Raw genomic sequence first — 18593 nt, 5'->3', positions numbered from 1 at the left:
TGCGGGACCGAGCTGGAGCTGAAGGCTGTGGCTATTGGTGTTCCAGCATCCCCGTTATCAATTAGAAAAGACCTCTGAGATTACCTACTCCAAGCTATGACCCAACACCACAATGCCCACCAGACCAGGGCACCGAGCGCCACGTCCAGTCATTCCTCAAACACCTCCAGGGATGATGGCTCCATCACCTCCCTGGGCAGCCCATTCCAATACCTAATGGCCCTTTCTGTTAAGAAATTCTTCCTGATGTCCAGACTAAACCTCCCCTGGCACACTTTAATGCTGTGTCCTCTTGTCGCTGGTTGGCAGAAGAGCCTGACCCCCATCTGGCTACAACACCTTTGACAGAGGTGTAGAGAGCAGTACGGTCACCCTGGAGCCTCCTCTTCTCCAGGGTAAACACTCCCCGCTCCTTCAGCCGCTCCTCATAGGACATGTCCTACAGGCTCTTCCCCGCCTTAATTTCCCTTCTCTGGACATACTTCGTGGTTATGGCCTGAGGCTTCTTCTCGCCATGGTGCCGATAAAAGACTGGTTTAAATCAGCACCCCTTCAAACCACCACCCTTTGCCATTGAAAGCAAAGAATAACGGAGGCTGGAGACCCACCATGGACTGGGATTCCAGCAGGGTTTCACCAGCAGTTCTGGTTTCCAAGGTGCCACATACAGGCATCAGCACCTTCTACTCATATATATATATATATATATACACATATATACATTACAATATTCACTGCAGTTCTATTCATATTTACCTTTTTCCACTTAGTTTGTGCAAAGACTTTTTTTTTTTTTTATGAAAGAAAAATAACACAAGGCTTTGTAAAACATGAAGTCACTGGGCCCTGCCCCAGTTTAACAATGAAAAACACGCATTTTGATAGATGCAATAAATCTTATTGACTTTATTACACATTGTATTTTAGGATCACTTTACATTCCTAGACAAAAGAGATGATACAAATAAATATAAGCTGTAAAACTATGGACAGAACTATGGACAGGTTCTTTTTCTACAGATCACCTATGAGAAGGTGGAGGTGGGCGTATCTCAAAGGAGCTGAGAGTTGTCATCAACAGCTGTGCCCATAGAAGGATCCTGGGTCACCTCTTCAAAAAGAAAGGGGGCTGGAGAAGGCAGTAAGCACCTGGACCCCAGAGAGTCAACCCCCCACTGCACAGTGCAGCAGGCAGCACCAGTGTTCTCATTTCAGTTCCATCTCTCTAGCTAATTATGGCTTTTGCAGGTTCTCTTTTCCAGTCTGTGTTTGAACACAGTAGGAAAAGACCCCCAGGAATTCCACTGAACTGTTTAAAGCCTGGTGCACGTTGCCCAGCACAGACATGAGAGAGGACAGGTCCAGGTACACAAGTGCCTGACTGAAACTCCAGCGCTATGTTCAGCGAGGACAGACTTACACACCTCGAACTGACTGAACACTGCCTGCTCTGATCTGTATAAGGCACCAGCGCAGCCCCAGGTGCTCTGGCAGAGGTATGTGTTTTAGAAGATTCAAGCAGCATGCAAATATTTTTAAAAAGGCGCTAGACCTAAGTTAAGGATTTAAGAAAGTGCTTTAATTCCTATGCTTCAGTGTCTCGTGGCACTTGCTCCCACAGGCCAACTCCTGCTGCATGCCACTTTTTTTTTAAAAAAAAAAGATCTCATTATACAGATCAGAGCAAAGACAATTATGTTGAATGCTAAACATTCCTATGAAGAAAAGGTGACGGGGCAAGGCTGTCCCAGGGCCTCTTCCAGGAGTCCAGCTGGATTTCCTGCCTTTGGTTAACCGGCAGGAAGCCCAGATGGTTCAGATAACACCAAAAAAGGGCAAACTCGGCAGGAATGTTTCTTAAAAGCTTCAACCCAGAGCTCAGTATGTTTTGTACAGCTTAAGACAATGTATCTTAATATCAGTGCCACTGAGCATCTGGTGAGGGTTAGGTCCTTTGGAATGAGAATCCAAAAGCTTCTGCAACAGGCCGAGATTGCCCATGAATACACTGACCAAATCTCCACCCAAAGCCCCAATTTACATACAATGACTAAATATGCAGATTTATTCTTTTCCACTCTACTGAGCTTCTTTCACCTTGCTAACGAATTTCTACAGAGTTAAAATCAGAGCCTTTCTGACACTGGCTCATCAGCATGAAAACAGTTTTCCACTGCAGAGTTCCATGGTACCAGCCCTGCCACAAGGGCAGTTTCCAGCATATGAGTTTAATATAGAATAGAATTCCCTATGGAATAGTAGCAGCTGAGGAAAAGTGTGCACATGTGCAGACACAGATGTGTCTGTGTATGCATTATTCACATAAAACATGTGTACATAGGTATGTACATACATGTGGTTATATATTGTGCTGCTATTTCAGGGTTTTAAACCTCCCCCCCACCCCAGTTAACTTAAATTCTCTGAGCACTTAAACCATACAATCATCTTTTAAAATCTCCTAGTACAGAAGATTATGTGCTGGAGAGAAAGAAGGAGAAGAGGGAAGAGAAGATGATGTTATACTATGCAACAAAGCCAGTTAAAAGGCTCTCTGGAAATAAACAGTGCTTTGTAAAAATGAAGATTATGCTGGGTTTCCACGTTCAGGTTGAAAGAAATTGGTCATGTGCCTGCTCTCTCAATTATAAGCAAATCCCTCCTTCCTCCACCAAAACTATTATATATATATATATATGTGTGCATATATGTGTATACATATATTAACCTTGTGACCCGGGAAAGCAGTCCATGGAATGCAGCAGCCAAGTTGGTGTTTAAGGGGCCCACCTGGCTCACCTGGGCACCGTGCCTGCAGGATGCACAGGTGAGCTGTGCTGAGCACTCAGTTCCTCCTGCTCAGGGGGGTCAGTAGAAAGGAGCTCTCCAGCCTGGATGAAGTCACTCCGTGGACACTTAACGAACACAAGGCAGAGTCCACACATCAGAGCATGTCTACAACCAGGCAAGTCCTCACACACTCACACGTGTCAGTCTGGAGGGAGTCATCAGTGAGGGAAACAGGTAAAAACGTTCACAGGATGACAGCCAAGAGCAACCCGAATACGTCTCAATATACAGTGAACTAAAACTTACGAATGAGCTGTGGGACACTAGACAGGGACACCTTACTCTGTCCTTAGCGTGGAGTTCCACCTCCCTCTACCCTGCTACACGAGCCTGCTTTAGTCATATGACAGCTTTGTAATGAGACTATCAAAAGCAGTTCTTCCTCCCTTGTTTTCAAAGTAAAACCCCTGGAATTAACACCAGCTTCCATCACCAGCCTGGGTTAGGTTGGGTTCACTCCCAGCAGGCTCTGACTGGGCTGGGAGGTGCAGAGAGAAAGCTGCTTAACATGGAACAGCTGAGGCACAAGAGGCACTGAATGCTGAACCTCCTTAGACACCAAGGGAAGGGACCAAACTCCCAGGAGTGCTCTCAAAGGCAGCTCCAAGTTCCTGTGCTCTGCCCAGCTGAGAGTTTGAGCCTGGCAGGGAGAGCTCTGAACTAGTGCTACATTTTCCATCAACAGTGGGAGGCATGAGAAAATGGCCATAATTCCATTAAAGATGTCATATGGACACTGGTTTTAAATGCCAGGGGTAAAGATGGAGGCAAGAGAGAGGAGGAAAGCTGTGGAGCTGACAGTGGGATGCAGAGGTGTTCTTTGACAAGGTGGTTCCTGTTGGTAGGGGTGAGGTCTGTAGGTCAACTTAGACGAGCTCTCACTTACGCCTGTAAACAAAGAAAGGACTTCAGATTCTACTGCATCCTTTCTAGAGACCACAGAGTTGTTTTCAAAACCCTTTTCTGCCCTACAGCCCTATGGGGAGCCATAGCTGTGTGGTGGTGAGGACACGCTGGCCACTGCAATCCTGCCTGTTCAGACCAATGCCTGAACCCCAGGTGATGATACCAGTCCCTCCAGCAGGAAGAGGAAGAACCATGCACCTTGCTGAGTTTCAACAGATCCTCTGCTTTTTAGCCTCTTTTGGTTCTCAGTGTGGAGCCGCAGGGTGGTGGTTCTGTTGAGATGACTTTCAGCTCTGTCTTCTTAGTGCAGAACAGCCAAAAAGCCCCGCGCAGCAGAGGGCTGGTGCAGGAGGAGGACGGTGATGCTGTGAGGTGATGCCCATGCTTCCCATTGCTCCTAACACACTGTAACGTACCTCATGCATTTTTGATTTCCTAACTAAAATCCATTTCCCACAGAGGCCAAATGCTGAATTGCAAGCACAGATCTTGCCACGGCTCAGTGCCCCTGGACTGGCCCAAGTCAGTTAAACAGCAACAAGGCCATCTCCAGGGAAAGGGGCTGGAGGCTGGCCAGGAGCTCTCTCTGCAGGTTTGTCCTTGTCTCTGCTCCCAGAAGGTAAAGGCTGTTCCCTCCCTGGAGAGGCGTGGCTGGTTTTATTTTGGAACCAGCCCTCGTGACTGTGGGTAGAGCTGAGAACTGGGGGTGCCTGATCCTGATGCGGATCCCACCGATTTCCTTCCAGTTTTCGGTCTAAAGGAGCAAAGATTAAAATATAAACAAGAGAAGCTCTAACAATGTCACCTCTTACTTTCCAAAATTAATCTGCAAAAAGCTGATTTTTTTTTACCAGAGTTACTCTCTAATAAACAGTTTCAACTTCTTCTTCTATCCTATGTCCTAAACCCTCAAAGAAGGTTGTGGCGAGGCAGGGGCTGGCCTCTTCTCCCAAGTAGCAAGTGACAGGCCAAGGTGAAACAGCCTCAAGTTCTACAAGGTGAGGTTGAGGCTGGATATTAGGAAATATACCTTCACTGCAAGAGTGGTTGAGCCCTGGCACAGGCTGCTCAGGGCAGGGGCAGAATCTCCATCCCCTGAAGCATTCAAAAAATGACTAGACATGGCACTTCAAGATAAGGTTTAGTAGCACGGTGGGATTCAGTTGGAGGTTGGACTCAAATCTTAAAGGTCTTTTCCAACCTTAATGATTCTATGTTCCTTTCTCTCTCTGCTTTACTATTGCTATGTGTTTTATTGTTATTTACTATGAAGCTCAGCTTCACTTCACTGATGAGAAGTGCTGACCAGCAGCAACTGTACTTGCACCTCTCCTGTAGGCCAGTCTGCTCAGGGAAAGTTCAACTCACCTGGGTTTTGATTTTTTATTTGAAGTGCTCTCAAAGGTTGAGGCATCCACTTGAATCTCATCTTCTTCCTGCAGAGCTGCTTCCAGAGCTGCCTGAACCTTGGGAGCGATGGCTGGACCTTCATAGTTCCTCGTCGTCCGGCTGGGCCCGTCCAGTTCCAGTAACACGATGTTCTCTGCCTGAGACAGGAAAAGCAGAATCAAAGTCTCCATGTTTTCACACAAACTGTTATTCTGCCCTCCAGAAACTTAATCTGAAGTACTTCATAAATGCATGCAGGACACTACAAATTTACATCTCAAAGAAGAACACACAACCCCCTCTGGAATTCACACTCTCCTGATCAGGAGGGTGAAGAGACAAAGGTTCAACCACATCTGGGCTTACCCTGTACCGAGCCTCTGTATGATTCAGCATGGACGTCCTGGCATGTTGGCTCAGGGGCCTTTTGTACCCCACGGCAGATACTGGTCTTTTCATCATCTGCTGGTTACTAGAGAAAAACAGAGTCTCAGGCTGTTATACCCTAAAACCAAAGGCTCCTCTTGGAGTTTATGAGCTACAACATCTGCAAATTCCATGCAGAAATCTGTTTCAACACAGCAGAAACCACCCAGGCTGCATTTGTAGGAGCAGAAAAGAAATATGATAGGAATGCACAGCTATTTTAAGGGTGAATGTACTATTACATGTATTTTACATATATTTATTGGGTTTGCCTATCAGAAAAGTCATAACCTCTCAAGAATTCTCCTAACTGTACCTTCCTATTTTATAGCACCTATTAAGAAGAATAAATTGTTTTATTTTATTTTATTATGCATCAAGAAGCTGTGAACTCTAGAGGGCCAGTTTAAATCCCCAGTTCAATCCCTCTTTTGTTCTTGAGAGCTAGAGGGTTTCCTGTGACCTGTAATTCCATCCCAAGAGCACAAGTACACTCACTCCAGACGGGTTATGGGATGTAGTTTCCAGTTGTCTTCCTCTTCATCAAAGAATGATCTGTTCATGATCTTATTCTTTTCTTCCAAGGGAATAAAGTTTTCAATAATCAGGTGCCTACATGCAACCACCAAAATGAGAAATATACAAGAATTAATTAATTAGCAACGACTTTCCTCACTGCTCCTCTCCCATTGATGTAATACAACCCTGGAAAAGGAGGAATGGTTTAGTTTTCTCATGGTTAAATCTCATTCCACGATTATGTGTAAGGCAGTCCCTCTACTCCCTGCCCCGAGAAACCCTCTGTTACAGTTAATAGCAGGCAATAGTGTGATGGGACTTACTTTAGCTTTAGTTCCCTGGTGAGTTCATTCTGGGTCTGTTCCATTTCCTGGCGCCCTTTGATATGCTCTTCTTGGAGATCATGGATCTCTGCCTTCACAGCTTGCAGCTTGGAAAATAACTGGAGCACACAACAAGAGCCAAAACCCGTCACTTGCCAAAGCTCCTCTCACTTTCACACACAAGTTGATTTTTTTCCCCAGCCTGGTAGGCAGGGAATAATTTTCTTTTTACCTTTTTGAGTTTTTTTGTCTTTATGTCCACCTCTTGCTGAAGAGAACTATAGGTCTCCTTCAGCTCTAGCGTTTCCTCATCCCGACTTTCCATCTGTTGCTGGATTTCTCGCTCCCGACGTTTCTGAAGAACGTGACAATATGGCATCAAAGACCACAATTACCCTGTCACCTCCAGCTGACACACATGATACCAATGCTCAGGATGGGTTTCCTTTCCTGCCTTCCAGTTCTTCCTATCTCTTGCCATAGAAATACCAAAAATGTTAACTCTTATTTGTCCTAATTTTGCTATTAAGATGAGATAGTGTGAACAAGGCTCAAGCTGCAACTAAAGGAACCAAATGTTATTTTTAGATTATTTGTTTCTTTCCTTATTATCAGTTTGTACTGGTTATTGTATTTAAGAATCACCAACAGAATTTGCATAACAGAAAATAAACTTTTAGCAGGGTAAAGACCCCTTCCTTGAGCTAAAGGCTGAACTGGTAATCTCAGAGGTCTTACAAATATTACTTCACTTACAAACAGCTCCAATCAAGATAGAAGGTAAATCTTTACCATGAAGAGGTAGGAGAAAACTATTATTAACCTTCTTTACATATTTTAAGTAACTACAAATATGACACAAGCCCTTCCCCCTTCTTTTCAACAAGCTATTGCCATTAAATCAGTTTCAGGGTTAACCCTTGGGAAAACTTTCTGGTAACTTCCCTGATACAATATTATACAAAATAACAGATCTCCTTCTTTGTACCTGTTCTGCAATTTCCTGTCGTTTCTGTTCCAGGATTTTCTGCTGTTCATTTGTGTGATCCACAATATTTTTCCCTCCCACCAGCAGCTTGCTTTCCATTGTCTGAAATGAAAAAACAGGTTCAGAAGTTTTTCTCAGTGACCACAGAGGGTAACTTTCTCTTCTATGGACACAACTTCTTCAGGGCAGTTCCCTTATTTAACCTTCTCTTTCAAGGCAGCTGCTACAGGAATCACTATTTCTTAAAATTCCTATAAAACTGTGGGATTAATGCTACAGCAACTTGTTTAGAATACACCACTGCAATGTGTGGCAAAGCTGGAGAACCAAAATGTGTGCTCCCCTCTAAATAACCTGTTAATGAACTGTGACAGAAGGGAACATTTTTAGTGCTGCAGCTTGTGAAAAGATGCGTTGTCTTTTATTGTGCCAATTGCTTAAGATCAGCACATAAGACCAATGAAGCAACTCATGAATATTGAAATACATAACTAATGGTGGAAATTTCAACTTCTGGCTAGAAGTAGTTTATTTTAAAATCTTCTCACCTAAACACAAATCACTATCCTGGAAACTTCCTGTGACATATCTTTCCAAACTGGGAAACCCTTTCTTTTCCCCACAGCCTAAGGAAATTGCTTTCAAAGAGTATGACGAGAAAGAATTCTACCTTGATTTTAGCACTCAGCATCTCTGTTGCTTCTTTCTCTCGCTTCAGGTCCTCCATTTTCTTCTCCTTCTCTTTCAGCAGCCTCATCTTTTCTTCTGCTACCAAGCTGTGATCCTCCACTATAGCTTTCTTCTCAATCTCCAGCTTTTCTTGTTGCTCCCTCCAATAGTCATCTTTGTCATCTCCTTCATCCTCACCCTCTTCAGTGTCCTCCTCCTCTTCCCCACCCTCCCTCCTCCTTTCCCTCCTCTTTCTTTTGCCAATAGACCGTTTTTCCAACTGTGCCTTGAGTCGAGCAATCTCTTCCTGGAATTCCCGCAGCAGAGCCTCCTTAGGATCCTCATTCACTTGTGGCTTGTTCTTGATGTTTTTGGCACGGTTGGCATATCTCAGTGTGGTCAGTGTCTCCTCTACATTGTAAGAGGCAGGGCCTATATTGGCCACCATCACAGTTTTGGCATTGCCACCCAACGAGTCCTGCAGTAGCCTGGTCAGCTTGGAGTCCCGGTACGGAATGTGCGTGCTTTTGCCATCTACCAGGGCAGAGATAACGTTGCCCAAAGCTGAGAGGGAGAGATTGATTTTAGTGGCTTCCTTCAGCCTTTCTCCCTGTGCTCCAGTCTTTGCTTGCCGCTCGCTGCCTGCCAGGTCGACCAGGTTGAGCTTCCCAACACGGATGTGGTTCTCTCCATCCAGTCCCAACTCGCTGCACTCGATTGTGATCTGGAAAATGGCATGAGATCGAGAGCTGTGCTCATTCATGTTGGTGGCACCAACAGAGCGGTTCTGGTTTCCCAAATTCATGATGTGCTCTATCTCTTTGACACTTTTTGTAACAATGGTGGTCAAATCCTTAACAAAAACACCTGTGTCTGGTCTCTCTTTCAACTCCAGCCGTTTGGACTGATCCTTTGATAGCAAGTCTCTGATTTCTTCTTGGTATATTTCCAAATATGACGCTCTAACTAAGTATTGCTGATTTTGAGATCTAGAGATGTGGGTGAAGATGTGGTCAAATGAATTGGGGATGACCCCTCTCTTTTCAGGATCACCACGCACCCCTTCCATTGTATATGTTTTCCCTGTCCCAGTCTGCCCATAGGCAAAGATTGTCCCATTAAACCCTTGAAGAACAGAGTCCACGAGAGGTCTGAAGGTCTCATCGTAGAGTTCGACCTGTTTGGAATTCCAGTCATACACAGCATCAAAGGTGAATGTTTTAGGCAGTTCATGAGATGATCCCCGTGGATTCTTCACTGAGACCTGCCCTAACTTGACATCCACATTGACAACTTTCTCGTAGGAAGCAGTTTTCTCTTTGCTGTTCATGGGCCGGCAGCGCACGACCACCCGCACGGACTCGGAGCTCTTTGACTTAGACATGACGGCGGGGCTGCGGCTGGTGTGATCCTGTTGGTGCATGATCCCGTGCTACAAACCTGAAACCAAAACAAAGCAGGAATGTCTGAAGGCAGTTTTCTGCAGGGGACAGCTTTTCACAAAGCCAAAGACTTGCTTCATCAATTTGAGCAGCATTTTTCATTCATTAAGTTGCAAGGGATTTTGAAGAACTAAAATAACATACAACATGAAAACCCTCTAAAGGCCTGACCTGAGATAGAATTATTTTACCAAAGGCTGTGCATCAAATGGTATCATTTTTACAAGCTCTGCTATAAAAACTCATCATCAGATCACATCTTTACAGTTGATAAAGATCCTTTTTTTGACCCTTAAAAATAATAATAACCCTTTTTAAACTATTTATAAAAATAATACTGTGCCATTCATTTTATTTGCAGTCAGGCCTTTTGCTTTAAATCTCCCATTTTGAGAATCTAGTACAGCCTTGCTCTCTCTGGAGCACAAGTCTGCTTTTATATTTTCTTTTGGCAATATACTTTTATCAGGATTCCCCACAAAAGCCAGCCCTGCTCAGCTACACTGACCTACTGACACCACTCCTGCTCTGGTGTTCCAACTGCACCAGGTTTACAGGACTCACCATCAACCTAAAGCCATGTTGCATAAACCCAGGTCACAGATCCAACTTGTTCATGGCTCTGGGTAGAGAGGGAGGACACACTGGTGCCTCCTCCAGTCGTCAGCAAGATGAGCTGCCATTAAAATGGAGCAAAAAGCCTGTGTCCCTAAACTGCTAAAGCAGTCCCTGCTAAAGCCTCACACAGCAGATCTCAATGGCTCAACTTGAGGAACGCCATGCAATTTCTAATAACCCCTTTTATTTCCAAAATATCTTCCAAGAAGAGCCCTGAGGTCCTTCTGCCAACTAGAACTAAGTGTAAAACTAATACACACAGGGAAGCCCAGGTAGGGCTGGCACAGGTTCAGGTGTGGCCTCCTTGGGATGTGCTCACTGTTCCCTTTCCAGCCGGATCAGCAGGAAACAGGGATTTTTGTCTAATTGTTTTTTACTTGATAATTGCATGTCTCAGGAGAGCTTCTCCAACACGGTGGCAGAGAACTTCAGGGCCAGAGCTAGTGGATGGGAAATGAAGCACAATACCAATATACAGACAGTCAGACTGGCAAGAAGTAAAACAGAATTAACAGGTAAATATGGTTAAGAATTGTACAGAAACCTCAATATGGCCTTGGGAATTTCCTTGGGTCTGTGGGGGAAAACTCTCATTTTTGCTCTCATTCTTTCCATCAAAGCACTGAACAAGACACCCATTCAGAATTCACTCTACATCCTTCACAGTGAGTTCAAACTGTTACAGGAATTTTGGGTAGCTACTGAATAAAACCATTTCCCTCCTAATTGACAGCTCCAGATAAAGGTGACCTTCCTGTCTGACCCACAGCAACCACGAATTCTGGAGCACAAACACAGAAAGAATAAGTGAAACAAGGACAAATCTTGGCAGAATCACAAAGAACAACTCTCCCTCTTTTCATCCTGAGGAATTGTATACATTAACACACGCTTCCCCGTCCACAGCTCTGAGAGACATTCCAGTAATTCAAGTTCACAAGAGACAATTTTCTGACAGGGTCACATGACAACCACTGTGTCACGTATCTGCATGTTCACACTGGCAAATACTCGAATTAGGCACGAGTTCTGACATGGAGAACACAGATTTATTTTATATATTGAATATCTAAAATACTATTCTGATGAGAAGTGCTGCTTTTGTAAGCAATTATGACAAATATTAAATGATCGGTCTTGCCAGAGGTACACTTTGAACAAAAATTATGTTGCACATTTGCTGCTCTTTTGGGTGTACCTCCTCACCATCAGCTTTTGACACCTTTCCCCACTTCACTTGCAAGTCTCTTTTTATAGTCACAAACAACTGATTTTACCCTTGATTTGGGCTATATTCATAACAACCCATCACGAATCATCTCCAATTATTTTAGCTACTGCGGTGAAGTTTACTGGAAGCATAACAAATTATGGTTCTTCTCAGATTTATCCAAGTGTGTAACTGGAAAATGAAACCAATTAGCTGGCAGTGTTTGTATTCCCCAAAAACTCCAGGGCAATATTTGAGCTGCCAGAGTGGCTGGACATGAATGGCCAGAAAGCTGAGAATGCTGCAGTGCCATCCACTTCGCCATCAAAGATGGGAATTTTTAAATTAAATTAGTTCAGCTTAAAGTGACCTGGGCCAGGTCCCTGCAAGCCAAGGTCAAGGCTGAGATGGATGCACTTGCAAATGTGCCCCTGGTGACCAAGAGGGGAAGATGGGCAGAAATTGAAACTTTTTTATTTTAGTCAACACAAGGTTATGCCTGAAAAAATGAGCAATGCCACAACCTGAATACAAGCTGGAGCAACCACTTTTCCTCAGAAACTTCCAGGGTTGGGAGGTGCTGTCCTGCATAGCTGTGCCCCAGGCATTGTGCTCACCCCAGCCACCTGCCCTGACAGGTGATGTCCTGAGGCTGCTCTGCTCCCTGTCTTAAACATCTCTGAAAGATTTTCTTGGAACTGCCCAAAACCTTCCCTTGCATCTCTGCACATCCCGAGGTACCACTCAAAACATTCCATTGCTTCTCGCCATTCAAATCTTTCAAATATTTGTGGTTTCATAATGTCACGGTTGAATTGTGTCTCTCCCTCCGTCCCAAGCCAAACCACCCTTTGTGCTGCTGTTTTCCTTTCGCCTCCCTGCCAAAGGCTCCGCAGGCCGGGCAGGAATGCCGGTGCTGCCGCTGGAGCTGGGCCGCCGGTGCCACCTGTGCCACGGTGAGCCGCGATTTCACTCCTTGTCTGGGGTCACCTGTGGTCACGTCTGTCACCGCCGTCGCTTCAGCACGGCCCCCCAGGGGTGTTCCCTCCCCCGGGCAGCCGAGACCCTCGTTCGCGGATTCACCCGAGCATCACCCACCGCCCTCGCGGCTGCGACACCGGGCACTGCAGGGACAGCGGAGAGGGGGAAGGACCGTAGGGGAAAAGCGCCGGGGAGCGGGGGACACCGACCCGAACGCGGCCACCCGCCCGCGCCATCGCCCCCGCAGCCCGGCCGCGGGCGGGTCCCGCCGCCTCCCGCGCTCGCTGTCCCGGCCGTGCCCACGCCTGGCACCGGGGGCCAGCCGGGGGGCAGCGGGGGCTGCCAGCGGCCCGCGGTGTGCCAGCCCGGGGGAGAGGGGTGTGGGGGATGCTCGGGGCGGGGTGCGGGCGCGGTGCGGGGCCGGGCCGGACTCACCTGCGCCGTCACCATGGAGCCGCTCGGCCGCTCCTCCCGCGGCCCCGGAAGCGGCGCGCCCGCTCCGCCCGCCCGTGACGCGCTTCCCTGGCAACGGGCGCGCCCGCCCCGCGCCGCCGCGCCCGGATGGAGCCGGGACAAAGGGGCCCCGCCGTGCGCATCCCGCGCCCCGCCAAACCCCAAAGTACCCGGGTGTGCCCCAGCCCGGCGGGATGCGCCGCCAAACCCCAAAGTACCCGGGTGTGCCCCAGCCCGGCGGGATGCGCCGCCAAACCCCAAAGTACCGCGTTTTGCCCCAGCCCGGTGGGTCCCGGCGCTCTGCCGCACCCCAGCTGGGGTCCTTAAAATCCTCCAAAGCGCGGGAATATTTCCAAGAAGAAAATGACCACCATAAAGATATGTAAGAGTTAAACCCCATCAATCAGAGTTGTCTGGACCGCAGCAGCGCAGTGGAGGCTGCAGCTCTGGTACCTGAGACTCCTACTATGGAGGAAGGAATGCTGGTGCACTACGAGTCAATACAAAGTCAAGTTTTTATTAGTACAAAAAATACCTTATTTTTTTTAAAAAAACACCCCACCCTAACATTTTAATACTTTTGTCTTCCCAACAGTGTGGGGAAAGCCTTGCCATGCTTCACAACAAGGCAAGGCAAACCCCAAGGGCATCATCCAAGATCAGTAAACTGTATGACACAATGAGGTTGTCTTCAAAAGCCCAGCTCCTAAAGGCCCCAAAACCTGATAATTTTCCCTCAAATCCCGTAATTTTTGAAGCCAGCCCTGAGGAAACAAGAGATGAGTTTTTGCCACCCTGAGGTCTGAGGGACCTTCTCATTTTGACCTCTTTTGCTCACTCCCCTGAGCCTTCAAACCCTTTCAAAGCTCAGAAATATTTCAAGGAGGAAAAGACCACCTTTAAAAGAGACATTTGGAGTTAACCGCTCATAACAGCCTTGCCTGGACTGCAGCAGTGCACTGGAGGCAGCAGCTCTGGTACCACAGACTCACCCAAGTGGAATTTTTGAAAAATTAACTGTTCTGTACTCAGTCTTTGGACCAGAAAACAAAGTCACAGAAGTACCAAAAGGCACTGGTCGAGTCTCACCATGTTGGGATTATCAGTGTTACCAGCATCTAATCACCCCAGGCTAAACAGAGGGGTTTGAGCAGTTGCTTCCCCATCAATGAATAATTTTCCAGAGTTACCTTCACTGGGAACTGCCCCAGATAAGTGTAATGCTCTCAGAGAGGTTATCTTACAAAGTACAAAAACAAAACAATACCTTAGACCCAGGTATGACATACCCAACCCCACTACAGCTATTTTAAAAACCTTGGCTCCAAGTTTCTCTTCTACCACAGAGCTCACTGACATCAACACCTACAAAGCTACAAGCCCTCAATCTCCAGTTCCAGACTGGCTGTGACAGATCTCCCCTCCCATGTCCCTGCACACAGCTTGCCCCAGGCTGATGCAGAGAGGCTGAACAGGCAACTGCCATGTCACACCATGTCCCACTGCACTCCTCCAGCACCACCAAAGAGATCCAGGGCCCCACAGCACTGGGGATGGAATCCCTTTGGACAGGAGAAGGGACACTGAGGCACTGCGGTGACACAGGTCTGGTAAGACAGCTATGGTCCTTGATAAACCCAGAGCTTTTTCAGTCCTGAGCTTCACCTGATATGCCCAACAAAAGTTTTACATTCAAAAAGAACCAACTGTAGTCAGTTTTAGACATGAAGCTTCAAAACTTCTCCAGTTGAGAGTTAAAAATTAACAGAGAAAGAAAAGAGGAGGAAATCTGAGCAGCTGCTTCATCACGATTGCTGGTGAATCCCAACTAGTGAGAATGGAGAGCTATAAAAGCTACATCTTAAAAAACTATATATAGTTTATAGTTTCCCATCAACTACATGATTTAAATTTCCATCAGAGCTCACACTGGAAACACAGGAGAGATCAGACAGAACAGTCTGGAAGAGACTGTGAGGAGCATTGGAGGGCAGGAGCTCTCCCACAGCCCAGCAATGACTGCTCACAGGGAATGCTGCAGCACCAAGGAGCCATCTCAGAGCCCTGGAACCACAGAGCCTCTTTCTCCTTTGGTCAGAACTCATCCCGCAGCCTCGGTGGGTGATCCATGCCAAAAAATGAGGAGGGTTTCCCATGGATGTCGCGCTCTCTCTTCACAAAGGCAGTGAAGGAAGAGACGCAGTTCCCGATGAAGTGGTCGGACTGGCCAAGGATGTAGAGATCAATCTGAGGCACTTCTGGCTGCAAGCTGACAACCTTGAGCTGCAGAGAAACGAGGAGAGCAGATGAATCCAGTCAGCTATTATCACAATCCAATGTCTTGGCATAGTATTAGAAATGGAATATACAAGAGAAAGAGATTGAGTTTTGTCTTTCTCTGCCCTATAACTCATTTATGATTAGATCAATGTCAGAACATTTCTGAAAATCACTTAGGTTTATTTAATTTAAACCCTTTTCATGGAAATATTTACTACCATGCCAGACAATGCTCTTCAATCTCCTGGAAAAAAAAAAAGTTTTACAGGATAATTTTTATTGCTATGAGCCAAATTCACTTTGAGATGATAATATTTGGCAGTGAATAACCTATTCCACAACTGCCTGTCTACTGTACATGATAGGATTGGGCCAGAGTCCAAGGGAGGTTTTTATCCAAGCATTCCTGCCAGAAGAGGTTTCTGGAAGACACACCTTTTCCTGGAAGAACTGCCGTATTTCTGTTGTGTAGGGCTCAGAATCCGTAGCAATATAAACAGATTTAGCTTCAATCTTTGCCACCCAGAGCTTGAGAGCCCGTTTGATCTCTCTGAGGTCTGGCAGGCACATGTCCATGGTGAGAGGCACCGCAGCACTCCGATCATAGCCCACACACTGTGGTGAAGCCATGAAGTGGGGCCCAGCTGTCCCATCCTTTAACATGTTGCAGGCATTTTTCTATTGGAAGAGGAAAAGAGAATCACAGAATCATCAAAGCTGACGACCTCTGCAATTATCAAGTCCAAACTTTGAACAGATATCCTGTGCCCACTAAACCTTATGAGAAAGTGTCACATCTACTTGTGTTCTGGACACTTCCAGGAATGGCAATTCCACCACAGCCCTGGGCAAGCTGGACCAGTGCTTAGCCTTTCAGTGAAGAATTTTTCCATAATATCCAACCTGAACCTCCCCTGGGGTGCAAAGCTGAGGCCATTTCCCTTTGTCCCGTTGCTGCGAGGAGAGACCTCACCATAACTTTTTTTTCATTTTCAAAGTACCACATCTGAGTGAGAAAACACAACCACACCCCCAAGCTCTGCCTGTCTGAAAGAACCCCAGAGGCACTAACACACAGGGAGTTCCAGGATGTCAGCAGGGATAAGGTGGGTCTCCCAGCACAGCTCCTTTTTGTGCAGCTTTGCCCACATCCCACTTGTCACCGGCCTCCAGCCGCTGCCGTACCCAGTCCGAGCCGATCCTCAGGTGAATGCCGACGTAGGGCCGGACCAGCAGAGACTGGATATAGGCTTCTCCCTTCTTCACCATCGTATCCGACCACTCCATGTACTTCTGCAGGGGCCGGTGCTCCTCCAGGACAGGAAACTGGGCTGGAGCTCCAGGTAAGGCGAGAACAGGGTGCTCAGAGGGTGGAAACCTATGGAAAACCAAACCCCAGCAGTCTGAAACGTGACCTAACCTGCATCAAGACTGCTGTGAAGGTTAGAGACCAGGAACACCACAAAATATGCAGCATTTATTGCTCCAAATTTAGATAGTTTTAGCTGTTTTGCCATCTGAACTGAAGAAATCTCAGGGACTGTATTTTACCTCAGACCTTTTATCTGAGAGCCAGTAGGAGAAGAATCTCAAACATACAGTGGGGAGCTACCAAGCAATGGGATGTTACATTGTCACCCCAGACTAGAGCAATTCTGTCACCCAAACTTACTGATAACCACTCAAGTCATTCATAGCTCTGAAAACAAGAGGTAAGCAACAAAATACATTCATAATCACCAACTGAGAACCAAATTATTTCTGATTAATTACATATTTAATAAATAAATACTTAATAAATTAAATATTCCTGGCTCAGAAGTCAATCAGTCTAACAGAGTTCATGCCTAAAATAATGCCTACAGAAAGTGCTCAGCAAATATTTAACAGAAAAAGCATTAATATTTTTAACTATATTACTAACTAACCACTTCAATCTCTCCCCCAAAATGTGAAGTCACAATACACAGTCACAGCTGCTTTCCTGAGTGACTCTAAATGCTCAGTGACCTGCCAGCACTTTTCCATCATCGTGCTACCTTTGGATCCAATGGTCCTTGTATGCAGGACTGAAGGAAATTCCCTTGAAGAGCTCAGACTTATCAAAATCCACTTGGAACTGATCCCAGAAGGGACCAAATGGATTTCCATCCTGCAAAGAAAAGACAAGCGTCCATTCAGCGCACACACAAAGCCTGAAAGATGGATCTAGCAATATCCTGCTCTAGGATAGAAGCAGCTGGAATACAACAGCCTGTTTGACACACCAGCTCCACAGGAAGGAGACAGCTAAATACATGAAGGGAAGTTCACTGAGAAGGTTGCAAAGGTTGTCTTAAAGAACAAGGGCACCACAGCTTCCAAACTTGTAGTTAAGAGATGTTGCCTTAACACCAGTTGGAAAACTACCACAGCTAGGAAACAGAGAGCAGGAGATAAGCTACAGTCACAATTAAATCTGAGATGACAAAATCTACTTGCACAGACTGTATCCCCGATCCCCAAGCACTTGTAGACAATGAAACCTAATGAAGGCACAGCATGCCACTCCACAAGTGGTGAAAGCAACGCCACACAGACCGATTTTTGGTGGGTAACTCTAAATTTGCAAATCAATGGCGACCTGAATGAGTCAGTCACAGCCTTTGGAATTAAGCCGTGCCCGCGGGGCTGAGGAGTGAACTCACCTTCATGGGACACGTGCTTTTGTCCGCGCTTCTCTGGGCAGCAGCCTCGAAGCAATAAGCCACTCTCCTGCCGGGCGGCCAGTGCCGGGGCGCCAGATGCTCCATGAATTGCTCCAGGCTGATCACGCGGTGGTACCGCCGCAGCGGCTCCAGCCTGAAGTGCTCCGAGTAGGGGACGTGCAGCTGTGGGGGGACAGAGCCCATCAACCGGGGGTCCCCTTACCCGGGGTCCGCAGCTCATCCCCGGGGAGCTCCCAGCCCTGCCCGCCGCGCCCCCGCTCCCTCCCCGCGCCCGCCGGGGCTCACGTTGGTGTAGGGCGGGCGGTGGTGCCGGTACTCGATCCAGGGCGGCACGGCCAGGGTCCGGTTGAGGGCGCGGGCGAAGGCCAGGGCTCCCAGGAAATGCTCGGCTTGGTTACCGAAGCGGCCTGCGAGAGACGGGGCTCAGGCGGGGACCGCGCCGGGCACGGACCGCGGGATGCAGCGGGAGCCGCACCGGGGGCGGCGCCGGGGCACGGACCGGGGAATGCAGCGGGGGACGGACCGCGGACCGCCGGGGATGGAACGGGGTCTGCACCAGGAACCGCACCGGGGGATGCAACCGGGAGATGTACAGGGGGCCCGCACCGGGAGAGCCTCACCCATGCAGGGACAGTAGAGCAGGTACCCGGCCTCGTCCCAGGCGGGTGCCGCGCCGCCTCCCGCCGCCATCACCGGGAGGAGCAGGAAGAGGACGAGGAGCACCGGGACCGGCGGCACGGCCATGGCGGCTCGTCGGCGGCCAGAGCCCGGCGCCACCATCCCGTCATGCCCCGCGGCGCGCCGCTCTGGCGGCCACCACCGAGGCGTGAC

General features: G+C 47.5%; 2 protein-coding genes across 2 annotated transcripts; both read right to left on the bottom strand.

Moving 5' to 3' along the window:
• Positions 1-886: 886 nt before the first annotated feature.
• On the bottom strand, positions 887-12816 carry KIF3B (kinesin family member 3B). The gene is made up of 9 exons (XM_058850712.1): positions 12757-12816; positions 8072-9510; positions 7402-7503; positions 6646-6768; positions 6414-6532; positions 6070-6183; positions 5512-5617; positions 5125-5303; positions 887-4510 (listed from the first exon to the last, which is right to left on the bottom strand). Exons 2-9 carry the CDS (start codon positions 9491-9493, stop codon positions 4414-4416), a joined length of 2262 nt encoding a protein of 753 aa, XP_058706695.1. The 5' UTR covers positions 9494-9510; positions 12757-12816; the 3' UTR covers positions 887-4413.
• Positions 12817-13275: 459 nt separating this feature from the next.
• On the bottom strand, positions 13276-18589 carry POFUT1 (protein O-fucosyltransferase 1). Its single transcript, XM_058851053.1, has 7 exons — positions 18383-18589; positions 18048-18169; positions 17742-17924; positions 17094-17206; positions 16240-16432; positions 15490-15732; positions 13276-15057 (listed from the first exon to the last, which is right to left on the bottom strand). Exons 1-7 carry the CDS (start codon positions 18540-18542, stop codon positions 14869-14871), a joined length of 1203 nt encoding a protein of 400 aa, XP_058707036.1. The 5' UTR covers positions 18543-18589; the 3' UTR covers positions 13276-14868.
• Between the last annotated feature and the right edge of the window lie 4 nt (positions 18590-18593).

Source organism: Poecile atricapillus, chromosome 15 (assembly GCF_030490865.1).
Source record: "Poecile atricapillus isolate bPoeAtr1 chromosome 15, bPoeAtr1.hap1, whole genome shotgun sequence".
Lineage (NCBI taxonomy): Eukaryota > Metazoa > Chordata > Aves > Passeriformes > Paridae > Poecile > Poecile atricapillus.
Note: the sequence above shows the minus strand (reverse complement) of the source record. Positions and strands in the feature narration are given on the sequence as shown.